We start from the raw sequence: 16,365 nt of genomic DNA, 5'->3' as shown, positions 1-16,365 counted from the left end.
CAGCTTACTTCCTTTCCCTAGCAGCGCTGCCACTGTTGTGACATTGTGTTTCATTTTGTAACCCATCTGCTACTTAGGCCAGATATGCATTTTCTGGATGCAATCTGTTGGTTTCCAATGGTTTACTACATGGTGGGCTCTATTGACAAGTAGGTGACAAAATCTTTGGCACAGTAACTGGTGTGGTGTCCTGTGGCTTGTCATGTGCTGTGCCCCCGTGTTGCATGAGTGTAATTTGCCATTTCCGTATTGCAAATATGGTGTATTTGCATGCACAGCTTATGTTCTCGTGTTATACATCCTGTATTCAAACTTCCTAAGCAGTAATCTGTTGTTGAATTAAAACAAATCTTGCTGCATGTGAATTTTATCACTTTTGTTTAGTTTCTAAAGCTATTTCAGTTTTGTGTTGTCTCTAGCAATAACGTTATTCCTATGGGCCTAGGGGTAGAGAAAATCTAACTGTTCAATGTTGCGATGCATTGATATCATTGTGGTAACTTCTGGAAATCTTCAAATAATTTAGAGATGCTCCTTTTAAGTCAGATTTATAAACTGGAGCATTTCCTTTAGAGCTTCCTTTATTCTGGTAACATATATCAGTCTATAATTTCTAAAAATTTGTTAATTAAAAAGTCAAATGTGTGCAATGTGTTAGTATTAAAATACAAATTCTTTTATATGGATGAACATGATTTATAAGAAATATAAAACTAAAGATCATAAAACTAATATGCCTATAAAATGTGCTAGCTTTCCATTAAAAAAAGTCAGCCAGAGCCTTCAAAACAAAATGCTAAAGTTACTAATCAAGAAATTTCATGCTTATATTTTGTCCTGTAGATTGAAAAAACAAAGTTTTAGAACTTTGGAAGTGTTTATTGGCTGTGGATACATTAAAGAGCAAACTGACTAACATTTATTTAACCTCTACATTAATATAGTTTGCATTATCAGTTTTCTTAATGCTAATCAACTAAGATGTAGTTAGCTGTACTAAAATAACTATTTAAATTCATAAACGTGAAATCAACCTATATTCTTCACTAGTAATGTTACTTTGAAATGGTAGTATTCTATTGAAATTCATTAGAAAAACAGAATATTTAAAAAATAAATAAATCTCCCATCTGTCTTTGCTGATGTAAATTATGAAATGAATTCTTTCTCCGTAAGAGTGTTTATGGTGAGGAAAAGAACCAAGAGGATCAAATTCCTATGATTAGAGGTGACACTGAATTGGCAACAAGTTGATCATTATTGAAGCTGGGTTGTGTAATTAGAATATGGAGGTTCACTGTGTTCTTCTCTTTCGTTAGTGTTTGAAATTTTCATTAAAAAAACAAAAACACCTTTGAATGAATTAAAACACTCACAAACAGTCCCATATATTCATACATTCACATTATAGTTCTCCTTGAAAAGGACGGCTGGGAAAACAGTAAAAAGGAAGTTGTTGCCATTTAGATTATCTTTTTTCATGAATGTTGTCTTTTTTTCTTAGGTGGCCATCTGGTGGCCAAACTGTGTAAAGCAACCGTGCTGAATTAAAAAAGTAGGCAGTGGCTTTCGGAAATAGGATAGTGTGGAGAAATCATGACAGATTAAAAAAAGGAAAAAAAAGAATAAAATGTAGCATTAAATGGATATAGAAATAAATAATTTAAGGTTAAAACCTGAAGAACAAAATGTTTCTACGTGGTTCTGAAATGCCATTCCAATTTTATTTTCTATAGATTTAAGCTCATATTTAATCATAATTACTAAAATCACTTGCCAAGGTTATATGTAAACTACAACAGCCAATATTTAGAGTATGGAATTAACTGATACATATAGATGTAGCTATTAGCCATTTAGCACAGGTACACAGAGTGAAATTTTTTGTCAAGTTTCAACTTCGTTGATTTATTATTGATGAAATAATTCATTTTTCCCATCATAACTTGTATCTATATATCCTTTAACAATCAAACTTACCTTCTATCACCTTATCTTTCCCTTTTCTTATATAGATAATTATAATGGAGAGATCATTTTTATTGAGGGGGAAAGATCATAAGAGCTGAAATAGAAAGTGATTTAAAATTATAGTAAGGTGGATCAAAGGCATATGACTTGGGCATCATTTTTATGGCCCATAAGGGACCATATCACATTAATTTTCCACCTACTTCTTTTTAAAAATGTATTTTGATATATGAACAATTATGAATTTCCAAGTTAAAAGAAGCATCCTAATAAAGTATTTCCAGGGATTAAACTTGATCATTGTATTAATTGGAAATTATGGCCCTGGCCCCGCTCATCATAGGAAATTTATTTGGTATAACATTCTGTTTCCACAGTTCTAGCCATAAAATCTCTGCCACAGAACATTATTCCTGAATCAAGCAAAATATATATATATTTTTCTGGACTACTCCTGGGGATCTTGGACTCAGAGCTTTGGTAATACTCTCTCACTTGATGTGGCTAGTTCAGCCAATCATATGCTTGGAAAAAGATCCTCAGGGAACTGGCCTGCAATTTAAGAATCTAAAAGAACTACTTTTCTTTAAGTTCTCCACTTCCTATTTTAAATCAGAACATGTGGGCATCAATTAGCCCAATTCTCTGTCTTCAGTCAACTCTGTACTTAGGACATTCTTACACTCCTTCAAGTTTAGTCTCCTTTATCTGATTCAGTTATATTTTTCTAGTTTTATGAAGCAGAGTCAGGGAGATAGTGGTTTCTTTGTTTCAGCTTTAATGGCAACATTTTCTTTTAATTCGATGGGAGAACGATAGTGTTTATCGGTGATAAGGGAGAAGACTATTATAATTCATAGGAACTTCTATCCTGGTTTAGCAGTTATTTCACGCAATCAAAGAAATGAGGTTATTAAATCACTGGCTCAAAAAACTTTAGGCTGACTGAATGGTAAGTTTGAATACAGCTGATATTTATATATTTTTCATGCTCATGGCTGTGTAGAACCAATCTTTAACACATAGCTTTACACAAAGAAATAATACACATTTAAAAATAAACCACAGTTTAATATTTCTTTGTTGGGCTAGACCATCTAAATTAATATAAGTACTCATTTCTACTTTTACCAAAAGTATCATAAGGATTAAAAATATATATAAATGTCATGTCTTTGAAGTAGTGTTCTAACCATAAAAACACAGTTCTAACATGCTTTAACTCTATTTGATTGCAAAATGGGTGTTTTTCATGGTTTAGTTATATAATTAGTAAATATTAAATAAAAATTCTTAACGCATAATGCTTTGAAATGGTTGAGATCTAATGAAACATGAACAGCTCAAAAATACAAATTATTTCATGTCAGTAGGGAATACTGTATTTTAATTCCCATCGACATCTATCTGCCAGGGCAAACTGTGTGAAAGCCGTCTCTAAGGGCAGCCTATACAAAGTCCAGTGGGTAAGCAAGCACTGATCCTAGTATGGTGATTTATTGAAAGTCCATTCTTCTCTGTTGATTTTTATCAAAGCCTAGATGATTTACTCAGGTGTGGAGTGACTTTTGCTGCCAACATGGTGGTTGTGGACAAGGAGAGTACCATGAGTGCGGAGGAAGACTACATGGCAGACGCCAAAACGATTGTAAATGTGCAGACCCTTTTCAGGTAAATGTCTCAGTAACTCAGCCCTGTGGCTTACTTACTACTAAATATTGGTGAAATATTTGACTCTGACTCTGTATATAAGAAATGAACATGAGACACTTACGCTGAAGTTATATTCATTCATTTGATCCTAAAACAAGTGCTTATTTAGCCTCCAATACTGGCACCGTATGGTTAATTTTTAACTCAGGGTCATTCTTTTAAAAATAAATAGAATAACAAATCTGTTTTCTGATATAGTTTAACAATAACAAATTCTAAATCCTGTGCAGTTGCAGTCAAGATTTATGAGAGACCATGCATGATCTAATTTTGGTTTTATGCCTGGCAGTGGCCAAAAGTATGCATTTACAATCTGGATTACTAAGAATGAAATATTGTAAGACTGTGAACAGATAATTTACCCATGTTCAGAACCAAGTCATGACCTTATCCTCACTATTTTCCTGTCTTTCATTTATTAAACTTACTGAGATAGGAATTTCCATTATGCTTATCTTTGGGTAAGAATGAAAACCAGAGAAAAGTCCATGTTATAAGCAAAGTCAAAATTACCTATAAATGAAGACATCTCTGTCACTTGAAATGGTTCTTTCTGAAATCATTTTAAAATGCAAATATCTAAAAGATCATTATTTTAGTTTTCTGAGTTTTGTGGGAGTCTAAAGAAAATATCTGAGCTACCAAATTATGGAAGTAAATAAAACAATCTGAACTCCTTCATCATCTTCCCTTGCTTCACCTTTATACTTTCATATTGTAGCAAAGCATATATTGAGGGTAATTATCAGTTTGTTGTTTGAGTTCAGAATTCAGAAGAGAAGGCTTAGATGTGAGTACCACTTAAGTTGACTATTTATTATATGATTTTAGGCAAATTACTTTCCTTCTCTAAACCTCAATGTCTTAATCACAAGGTTGTTTGGGATTTAAAAATATATAATGCTGTAGCACATGGCTGGTCATTTTCAGTTACTCAATGAATGTTAGTGACTAATTATTAGCACTATCATGATCACTTTCATGTGACAGAATAGAAAAACCACAGACTTTGGAACAGTATAGCAACAAACTTCATCTGGAACCTCTATCCCCGAGGTTCCAGCAGACACTATGTGACTTTAAGTATGTTTCTTAACCTCATAGAAATTCAGTTTCCCTCATCTATAAAATGCATGTGGAAAATAATTAACCCTTCTTGCGGTGTTAATGTAAGGACCAGAAATTAAGTAGGTGAATAATCTGTCACAGCATCTGGAAAATTTACTCTGAACTTGCGTGAGAACCTCTTATTCCAGAAGAAGAAAAATGTACCCTCTAAAGTTACTGTAATGTGGCAATTCATTTAGAATATAGCTAACTAGTTATTGAACTAAATGAAATAGTACATTTAAAGGTCACATAGCACATGTTTAAAATATGACAGACATGTAAGTAATTTTTTTTCTCTAGAGAATGAAAAAACAAGTTATAAGTGGAAAATTAATTCAGAGGGATGAGATTTATAGCCAGTGAACAAAGTGAAATCATACTTTTTGGTTCCATGCATGACAAAGCTAGTTACATTTTTAACAAGAGAGGATCCTTGGTCTGTTTGATTAAACATACCATTTTAATTTTCAACTTACCAGGAAATTATTTCTATTATGGTTTATTTTTTATTATGGTATAAAGTTTAAATTGATTTGATTTGGCTTTTATTATATAGTCTATGAATGAGTTATTTTGATTTCAAGATAATAATAAATAAATAATAATAAATCCCCATCTTACTGAAAGGTGCAAAGGCTCTAATCTTTTAAAACTAACTGACCAACTAAGAGCAGATACATGTGTGGTGGCATTATCATCATTTCACTAAGTACATAACAATATTTTTCAGGAAAAAAAAAATTCTATGAAACTTTTAAATAGAGTAGTCCTTAAGCTGCTGGTCAATGCATGCTAAACTAGACTAGTCTTACATAATAAAATAAAAAAGTAAGACACTGATAGATCCCCATGATGTACGAAATGTTATTTATATGGACAAATGACCAAAATCATGCAGATTTGGTCATTTCATTTTATAGGTGCAGTCAGTTACCACTTTTGAGGTCACATTCCCACATTCCTTGAAGATTTTGGTTCTTGATTCACTGTGACTCTTGACAACCCTGTATCTACCATCATTCTTGATGATTTCAACAATTCTATGTAGACGATACTTTCAATATCTTACCTTATAGCCACCTGTTCTGGTCACAGCCTTTCCCTTGAAGTACCAATAATCCCCACCATCGTCTCAATTTCATTCAGGTCTATGAGTACTACTGTTTATTTTCTACTTCATTTCTTCTAATACCCCCAATTCTTAACAGTCCTGTGTCTCCACTGGAACCTACTATCCACTGGTTCAAATACATTTTCACTGTCCTTAGTCACCTGAGAGCTTTTCTTCCCTCCTTACCAGATTAAGTTCCAAGATCAATCATTATAATCACTCCTTAGCTGAAACCCTAAACAGATAATTACTGATTATCTGCTGTGGACTAATACCAATCTCAACTCTCTTTCCCATTCTCCCTTCCTCCACTCCTAGTTTTCTTTCAGGTTCTCTGCCCACTACCCTGCATGAAATTCCTTACAGACAGATGACTAATTCCAGAGGTAGAATCCAGTTATCCTCATAAGTGAACAATAGGCAACCAGAAATCTAGTCACAGTGGTTGGATACCAGGCTATTTAGGATTAAAGGGTAAGACTCCATAGGATAAAGAACAAGGAACAAGAAAGAGAAAAATAGAAAATGAGTAAGGCACAAGGAACAAAGAAATAAGTGTAGAGTCCAGAGTTGGCTTGGCATTTGGGGATTGGCTGACTAGGTATACCTTGTTTCTGGTCAAGTGGAGCATTTACGGGTATCAAATGACAAAACTAAAACGATTTAGTAACGAGCTTGATAGCCTTTATTCAAGGGAAAACAACCTGTGGATTGGAGAAGTACAGTGCTTCACAAGGTGGAACACTTTTCTGGAGAGATTTTGGGCAAGAGCAAGATTTATAGAATGTTAGAAGAGGCACCGTGTAAACAGCATGATGGGCTAGGAGGTCAGGCATTTCCTGGTCAGACTAGCAGGTCCTGTTTTTTAGCATAAGCTGAGCTAGCTAAAGCTGATTCGAGGATTGAGATTAGTGTATATTAGGTTTCCTTAATAGGTATTTACTGTAAATACATGTGACTTAAGTTTAGATTTGTGATGTGGGCTGGGGCACTGAGGCAGCCTCCGTTCTGTGGGTCCTGATATGCAAATTAATTTTATCACAGAGACACAAAAGTTATCTAAGTTTTGGTTTGCTGACATGGCAACCCAGCAGGAGAAGCTCTGTCTTGGGCCTAGAAATTTATTTCAATAATTTTATCTCTAAAATATCTCAGCTAGTCCTTATATCTTCATGAACAGCATTAATTTCCTCAGAGGAGAACCAAATTCTAATCTGCTTGGCATCTGTACGCATTCAGCAACTTAAGATGACCTTATGCTGTTGCTCTGTATGGGACGAATGCTACATTTTATTTTAGCGTTTGTAAAGGACCGTGTAGCTCTTTGGGCCCACGCCATTTTAACTTGAGTATTTTGACATTCCATTTTGCTGTGGGGGCATTTTCACTTTTACATTTTCAGCTTTTGAAACGACCTAAGGAATATGTTAGAAAAATCTTCAATCTGTGTTTGTATCAGAGCCCAGGAGACAAGAACGAGATGGAATTCAAGTATGAAATGAAAGTAACGGTGCTCTAATTCACGAGTTATTGATGTAATTAGTATCACCTGTTTGGCCAGTCTGGAATAAAGTTAAATTTGTTGTTATTCAGAGGCTCAAACTGATCACTTGAACCCCTGCTTAACTAGGACATACAGCTTCCCTTGGCAGGCCTTTATTCTTTCCAGATTGTCCAAGAACCTCTCAGAGTTACTCAGTCCCAAAAGACCAAAGGCAAAAATAGGAGAATCTCATTAATCCACTAGCAATATGTTTGGAGGTGGGGTTGGGGGTGGGGTTTAGGAGGAGTTAGAGGTGAGTTGGGAGCATGGGGAGAATTCCTTTTCATCTGGAATTGCGTTTATAACGTAAATGTAGTTTTATAATTGAAAACTGGACTACACAGTTCAGTGTGTCTTTATCCAGTGTGGCAATTATGGATTTGCTGGCTTGGCCCCTGCATGTTTCTTCCAGAGAATCCACTCAGGAAGCATTTCATTTTCCAGATCCAGAGTATAGAGCTTGGCATACAAAGTTTCAACGCTCAAAAATTTGATGAGCACTCCTGAAGTTTGTGCAATTTTCCAAATTGAAAGAAAAGCAGGTCCTCACTTTAAAATTTAAGTTTCTCTTGCTAAACTTTTACCTAAGAAGTACTTGGTATATTTGAAAATATTGCCTGTTTTTACAATTTTTTGAACAAGTGTTAATATCTAAACTAAATTTAAACAACCATGCCAAAATATGCCTTGAACTAAAAACAATTGCTTCAAAATGGCCACGTCGGACTATCAAAGTGCTCTACTTTGGGAATGTTTGGCATGTCAACGGCATCTTTCATTATTCTCATTTAACGGGGGAAAAAAGCAACATTGAAGACAACTTACTGGCTCATTCTATCCTATATAGGAAAAAAATGGCTGATTCCAACCAACGGCCTAAGTCTGCTTCAGGAAAAGGAAGATGAGAAAACTTTCTCTAGAAGTTGAGAAGCAGATATTTTTCTAGAGAGCACACAGGATAGTTAAACATTAGTTTAATACAGAATGGGTACAAATGTAAATACTTGTTAATGTTAAGAGACAAACTAAGGCATATTAAAAATTTTAAGAGTTTATCTGAGTAAAAATCAGTTCAAATTTGGCAGTGCCAGATAGGAAGTGGTTAGAAACACTCCAAGGACAGGAGTGAGGGACTTACAGAGAAGAGGCAGAAGCAAAGCAAGGAAATTATTTGGCAACAGCTTAAGAGGTTGTATTATTTGAGAAAGCCTAGTTGACTGTGATTGGTTGTCTTTGGTTTTGATTTCTTAGCCTTGAGGCATTTACAGGCTGAGATGTTGGCTTGCTTAAGTAGCCTGCTAAAGTATTAGGACCTCCTCAGTCTAATGGTCTCTTTATTTAATTTATTTAGCATTGATTTATCTGCATTGTAAAAGTCTAGAAGTGACTTAGTTCAAAAGTCCCTTGGGCTGATTTTGTTTTAATATGAAGATATTTTTGTTTTTGCTTTCCCCCCCCTAAAATTTAGCTGATCAAACTGCTAAGATAACTAGTGCTCTATCAGTGGAAACATTCAGTCAAGTCATGGATCTGTGATCTGTTTGGAACGGAGAAATTCCCGCATTAACCCCGTATAGGTCAGGAGGACCTCTACAAACACCTGCAGTTGTGATTTATTCACGTGGTATGATGGGGCATCTAGTAAGTTTGGGGACTATACAGGATGCTATCTCTATGGCTGCCGTGGTGCTGAAGGCAGACATAGTGATCAGGAGTGATTAAGGCTTCCTGGCCTTGGGTTGCTGATAGTCTACGCTGGGAACATATTAAACAAGTCATTTAAAAATTTAACTGGAGAGGGGTGCCTGGGCTCATTCATTAAGCGTCTGCCTTCGGCTCAGGTCATGATCCCAGGGTCCTGGGATCGAGCCCCGCATCAGCCTGCTTCTCCCTCTCCCACTCCCCTGCTTGTGTTCCCTCTCTCACTGTCTCTCTCTGTCAAGGAAATAAATAAAATCTTTAAAAAAAAATTTTAACTGGAGAATGAGAAGTGTGGCAACTACTGAAAAAAAAGTAGAATGTTATATAGATCCAGACAACAAGAATATATGATCTCATCCAGTGGATCAAGGAACACCTCCCTGAGAAATTGATAATCTGTTTCTGCAAGATAGACAAAGTGGGCAGAGAGAAGAGGAGAGCATTCCACATGGGGGCAGCCTAGCCAAAGGCTCTGAGGTGATGGCTTTGCAGAGCTTTGTAACAAGTTGATCTTCATGACAGGAATAGAGTTTTAAAATATTGTTTTAGCTACAATGTGAAAAGTGGTTTGGGGGAAAAGTAAGAGTGGGGAGAGCTGCTCATTTAGAAGACTTGCATCTCCAGGACGCTAAGAGCATAAATGGCAAGCTAAAAAAATAAAAAATAAAAAAGGGAATATTGTCTTCAGCTTGGCACAAGTAGTCATAGTCTCATTGAGGAAATAACATACCTATACACATGGAAAATGACATAATTGAAAATATTGATAATGAATATGTATAAATACAAGAATGATTCCTTTATATAGTATACAAATATTTTTTATTATTTTGATTGGTTTACATGGATAGATTTAAATACAGGAGATATCTGATATTTATTATAGTCTCATTTATTACTAACTTGGACTCAGACCTAAAGTGTTTAAAAAGTATTTGTAAAAAAATATATTCATATTTATTTTCGTGTTGATAGTCAGTTGTAGTCTAAAACTAGTGTTTCATGTATCTAAGTGTATGTGTGTACCTATATATTAATGTATACCCCCCATTACTCAGAAACATCATTCCCAGCCACCACAACAGATCAAAACTTATAGTGTAGCACACTAGCTCAGTATTTTTATTAAAATATTGTAAACATTTCCCAGATTTGTATGTACTTATGTTTGTTTTGCTTGAATATGTAATTGCAGCTAGTCTCAGAGTTCTCCCAGTAGTCTGGGAAATAGAGTATATAGTGTGTTTTTCATCTCTGTATTGGTTAGCATACCTGGGAATGTCTGTCAAAAATACTTTTTGAATAAATTAATTCAGGCAGAGAACTATTCCATAGAGATTTTGCACATCTCCACAATGATACTTACATCTCTCAATCAGAACATAAATTAATTGTAGAAAAGTTTTAAATAGAAAAAACTATATCATTTTTCAACTATAATATTGCTTTATTATTATCCTCATACCTGGGGAAGATAGACTTTTTATGTCATTTTATTTCTAGAATGTCTTATATTCAGAATGTGTTTTAAGCCATGTTAAGGCCCAGAAATAGATTTATAGTTTAGTATTTTAAAGATATATAATTAAATCTATTTCAGAACCAAATTTATAAATGTATTATAATTGAATGTAAGTAATACTTTGTAGATATAAAAGGCAATGCAATAAAACATTTCATTATTTATGTATTTTTAGTTACAGATTTTCACTAGATGGCAGACTTAGATAAATGCATTCACTTTCTCAGTTTAAAATAACAATGGTACAGATTCATTTATACAGAACAGAAATGGTACATCATATGCACTTTTTTTGGTTCTATCTAATTTCCACTCTCTAAGTCATTTAAGTACAATGACCAGGTCACTCCGTCATATTACCACTCACTCTTACTCCAACCTCAAATATATAGCTATATATATAATGTGATATAATGTGTTAGAAAAGGATTATATCATCCAAGTAATCATAAATGCATACAAAATTGGAATAATAATATCTATGAAAGATAAAAATCTGTATTTCTCAGAGAAGATGAAAATTTCCCAAAAGATGAAATAAATTTTTGTCGGTTTGCAACTATGTTTTTCTCACAAATTACTTTTCTAGCCTTATATCTCAGCACTGTCCTAGATGCTTCTCATAAGCTATCCATTCACTGGTGTCTTAATGCTACATAATCTGTGAAGACTCAGGCAGCCATATTTATCACCCCTAGAAAAATATGTACAGCCTTATAATTTATAAATTTTTGTAGTTCTCTGTAGGTAGTAGGGTCTAATTTAAAGGCAAGAGTTTCACTTTATACTTCTTTTTATGTCCTGGAGACCAGAGCTGTCCAATCACAAATACTTGATAATGACTTGTTAACTTAGATATTAAATATTGCCTTCAGTAAGTAAAAATAACAATAATGAAGTTATGATCTGACAACTACTATCATGTGTGTATGTGTGCACGTGTGTGTGTGTTTGTGTGTGTTTTGGGGGAAGGAGGTGAATAGGAAGAAAGTTAATGCAAAGCTATGGGGTTAAAACTCAGGATCCTTTAGAATAACACTATCAATTGAGCCTTGGCCTCAATTCATTATAATGAAATGTTATTTCAGCTGAACTATTTTCTCTTCTCAGAAGTTCATGGTAGCAAGATTTGACATTTAAAATTGCATACTTTGAGAATAGGGAATCTTAGAAGATCAAAGAACTCATATTATGGACAATAAGCTCATCACATGATATCTTTGTCAATCAGCATATTCATCTTACAAATTTCTATTTTAACATTATCCACAAAGTCACCTTGTAGCTTCTTATATCAGCTTCATGAGTTTCTCTTCTATGCCATTTCATAATTGTAGAGAGAAATGTCTAATAAAAGCCAAATTACTAAATTTATTTTTCTTCTAGTGCTAAAATGTTGGTTAAAATATTCTTTGGAAAATAATGTTCCATTTTTCTTGCATTGTACGGACAGTTTATGTGGCAATGCCTGCTGCTGTTAGTGTAATGCAAATTTTTTTTTGTTTGTTTTTAACGTAGGTTGTTTTCCAGTCTCAGTATTATCACAGAACTTACTCACCCAGCCAACATGAGATTCATGCAATTCAGAGCCAAAGACTGTTACTCTCTTGCTCTTTCAAAACTGGAAAAGGTAAGACTTCATATTAAGGAAGTTGCATTTAACTATTTCTCCTGAAGGAGTAACTCTGAAATTCCTATTGTAGAAAGAAATGCTATGAGGTAGTAAAAATAAAAATGCTGTTTTGAATTCTTATTTTGGATCTAAAATCTTAAGTTTACAATTTCTTAATGTGAATTGATGGATTTGAACCATTTGTATCACAAGTGAACATAATGAAAATATCTTGTTCTCTTGTCATTTATTATAAATCGAAAGCATGATCTATGAAAGAGCTAAATGCAACAAGAATGCATATGCTCACTTATAATGTCAGTTATATTGTTAATATCATGAGTGCTATATCAAGAAATCTGTGTTTATAGAGGGCTTTGCAGTTTAAAATAATCCTTAAGGCCCTAGAAAAGTTGTAGGCTTTGTTGAAAGTTAGCTTCCCAAATGTCACCAACACAATCTGAGACAAAGCTGAGTTAACTGCTTACTTATTTAAGGGAGACCATTACCTCAGAGAGCTTTGGCAATGCTTCAGAACTGGGGAAGCAAAGTCAAAGTTTCTTGAGTCTAGGAAATCTTATTTAATGAGGGTCTTTGGAATGGGGGTTTGATTAGGTTTGGGAAGGGAACAAAGGTAATGTGAATGGACAAAGTAGGATTCTAAAGTCATGTTATATGGCCAGAAAGGTGTGGTTTCCATTCTTAATGTCTAGCCTGAGTGTGGCTATAAATGGGATTTTGCATCCAGCGTTTACTTGATATTAGTATACTGGAAGAATTTGATGTAAGAGAAAGCAATAAGATTCAATCTTATTCATGTGAAAATGTGTTAAATCTATGCCATCTTTATTGTTTATGACAATATAAAACGTACAGAAAACGATGCCTTACATTTGTTATTGTTGTTTGGTTAGTTCATTTTTTCATGTGATTTTGATTACCTGTTATGCTCAACATTGTCCTAATTGCTAGGAGACATATTGCTGAACAAGGGCCATTACTGCACTCTGGTTTGTTGATTTCCATCTTCAGTCAGAGCCGGTCACATATGTTGTTAGCAGAGCCTTCCCATGGTTCCTTTGTAGTCATAGTTAAGGTGCTGTTAGGCACTGCCTTCAGAAGAGGAACCTGAGTGTAAGACAGGTAAAATAACTTTTCCAAGATTATACAGCTATCAAGTCAGTGCAGTAAGAGAATCTTAAGGACGTTATGTTCAGGACAGAAAACTTCCATTATGCCCCACGGCTTTAACAACATGGAAAGGGTGGCAAGCATGGCTAGATTGGCTCAGCACCTGCAAGCAAACCCAGTTATCAGGAATCCAGCTGGAATCAGTGCTGACATGGTATCTGATGGGTCTCCTTTGCTGCAAACTAGGATTACCTAGTGATGAAGAGTATAGGCTCTGGAGTCAGATGGGCCCATTTCTCTACTACTTTCTAGGAATGGAACCTGGCTAAATTATTTACACATTGATAGCTTTGGGATTCTTCTCTAGTAATAGTGGTGATAGCTAAATAATAAGGTTATTGCAAAGATTACACCACATGATCTATCCAAAACATTTAGCCCGGTTTTGGCATATAATCAGTATTCAAATAAATGGTACTACAAACATAATTATAAATTACTGTGGATGTCACTAATAAATATTCCATTCTGTGTATTCAATTTTACGCCAAGTGAGTGGATGTTTCAAGGTCATAATTGTGGAAGATGTTTTCAATAGTGTTGAGTGTGTATGTCTATATTATTGTGTGTCTATTGCATTAAGGAAAAAGAAGAACAATATGAGATTAAGTCCCTTGTTGGGAATTAATTAAAAATAAAGTCTTCTACCAACCTAGAAATCCTCTTCACAAATGTAGGAAAATTTTACTTGAATAAGCATTAAACCAGACTGTGATATACATCTTAAGAAATCCACTAAAGAGATTACAAAAATAGAAAGGCATCTCACTCTTTTATATAGCTAGGCAAATACCATCACTTGCATACATGTTAATTGTCTTAATGTAAAGGAAAAATAAAGCTTCTTGTATCTTTGCAACAAGCAAGAAGTTACAACTTCCAGCCAGATACCTAGACTAACATCCCCAAAAGACAGAAAGACAGGATGCTTTATGCTCGCATTTCAGAAAGATAGTCCCAAGGCTTCCAAGAAAGACTTCACTGAGATACAAAACTGGCTAGAGATTATTCAGGTTTTCAAAAGGTTTGCATCCCTCTGAAAGCGACATAAAAAGGATTTACATTCATAAGTTTTCTAAAGGAAATGCTCTAGGAAAAAGAAGAGGAAGAAGGGAGTTTTCTTCTCTTTTGGCATCAGGGAAATTCATTTATTTTTTAGATTTGTATTTACTCTTACGTATACTAGATATTTCCTTAAAAGAGTAAAGGAATTCAGTATATTCTCTAATTATTAAGGAGTAGAGGGGCTTGGGTACTTGGAATTGAAACCAGTTGGTTTGGAGGTTATAAAGCCATAGAAAATTCTTTTCAATTCAGTTCTTACCATTTTATCCATTGAAATAGGGATTTTGTCACATAGAAACTTTTTAGACTTTAGTGCTGTTAATGGCTTAAATGGTATTCCTCCCCCCAAAAAAGATGTGTTGGAGTCTTAGTCTCTAGTACCTCTGAATGTGATCTTATTTGAAGATAGGGTTTTTATAGAGGTAATTAGATTAAAGAAGGCCATTGATGTGGGCCCTAATCCAATACAACTGGCATTCTTATAAAGACGGTAAATTTGGATACAGAAACAGACACAGATAAAGGGAAGACTATGTGAAGAGAAACAGGGAGAAGACAGCCATCCACAAGCCAAGGAGAGCAGCCTGGAACAAATCCTTCGCTTACAGCCCTCAGAAGCAACCAATGCTGCTGACCCCTTGATTTCAGATTTCCAGCCTCCAGAACTCTGACACAATAAATTTCTGCTATTCAAACTACCCAGTCTGTGGTACTTTGTTGTGGCAGCCCTAATAAACTAACATATGTGCCATCAATGATATAGTAACTGTTCATTTCCGATCAGTGCTTTTTATCTGATACAAATACAGCTAACTTAGTAATTATCTTTCTGTATTTGTAGTCTGGATACAAGGAGATATTTTTAGGCTTGGGAAATTGATCTTTATTTCTGGTATTGAATAATATTCCAAAGTTATTATTGGCTGAGGAATAGGTAGGTTTTTAATCTTTCAAACGTATTTATGAATATCCTTTTATTCTATCTATAATTAGATGCATTTTCACCTTCATAGATAAAGCCTTCACCTTTAGAAACATAATCAAGGTTTTGAATTACAAAACAAACAACAGCTCGGCTGCTTGACACACTTTTTTGACACTAAGTTGTTTTCATTTAAACTTAAGAAGTGCTAGAATTTGTTAGAACGAGTGTGGAAGATTAGATTGCATTGACCCTGGCTGGTTTACTTGTATGATGATTACGTTTGGGTGGTTTCCTGGTAGACCTTGAATTCTAATAGAACACTCGTTGCCACTGGTATTGGAAGTGATTATCTGTAAGAACTCTCTGGAAGAGACCACTCACTGAAGAATATCCACAATAATAAATTTCATTAGGAAAAGGAGAGAACTGAGAGCACAGAAGGATCACTGGTCTGTGACAATGATGTGAGCAATGAATGAATGATTGTTGAGGACCCCTGTCTGTTCTTGTGAAAAGGAAATTCCTTGATTATTCCTTGATTATTTTTTTAGATTTGCTGTCTCGAGGAATTCCCTTGTCTGTTGTTTTATGTGACCTTTGTGTCACCTCAAGCTTCTTCCTGAGCTGTTTTTAATCCATGTCACTTTGGGAGTACATACTTCCTGCAGCCTGTGTGAATTTTTATCCTGCTTATTGCGTATGCAAGTTTGAAAAAAATCTAAAAATTTTTAAGCTTATGAAAGCATTTTTCCCCTAAACCTTTAAAGTCTAAAGATTTCTTAGAGGAGTCTGCTAATTTCTTTCAAAACTTGATAAACTTCTGGTATACTTACTTCCATAAATTTTTATGACCAGATGATCCCCAAAGTTCCTTCTTAAATATAATTTTTAAGTTCTTTAT

The 16,365-nt window shown here is 34.6% G+C and overlaps 1 protein-coding gene across 2 annotated transcripts in view; it reads left to right on the top strand.

The window, feature by feature from the left end:
* KCNT2 (potassium sodium-activated channel subfamily T member 2) overlaps positions 1 to 16,365 on the top strand; it is a 379,267-nt gene that overhangs the window by 299,596 nt on the left and 63,306 nt on the right. For both annotated transcript variants that reach the window (XM_035010164.1, XM_035010163.1), the window contains 2 exons: positions 3,508 to 3,642; positions 12,190 to 12,301. In XM_035010164.1, the coding sequence (XP_034866055.1) occupies positions 3,508 to 3,642; positions 12,190 to 12,301 (247 nt within the window). The remainder of the gene's footprint in view (positions 1 to 3,507; positions 3,643 to 12,189; positions 12,302 to 16,365) is intronic.

Source organism: Mirounga leonina, unplaced genomic scaffold (genome assembly GCF_011800145.1).
Source record: "Mirounga leonina isolate KUSES-001 unplaced genomic scaffold, KU_Mleo_1.0 Mir_154, whole genome shotgun sequence".
NCBI lineage: Eukaryota > Metazoa > Chordata > Mammalia > Carnivora > Phocidae > Mirounga > Mirounga leonina.
The sequence above is the reverse complement of the archived record's forward strand: the minus strand, read 5'-3'. Positions and strand labels throughout refer to the sequence as shown.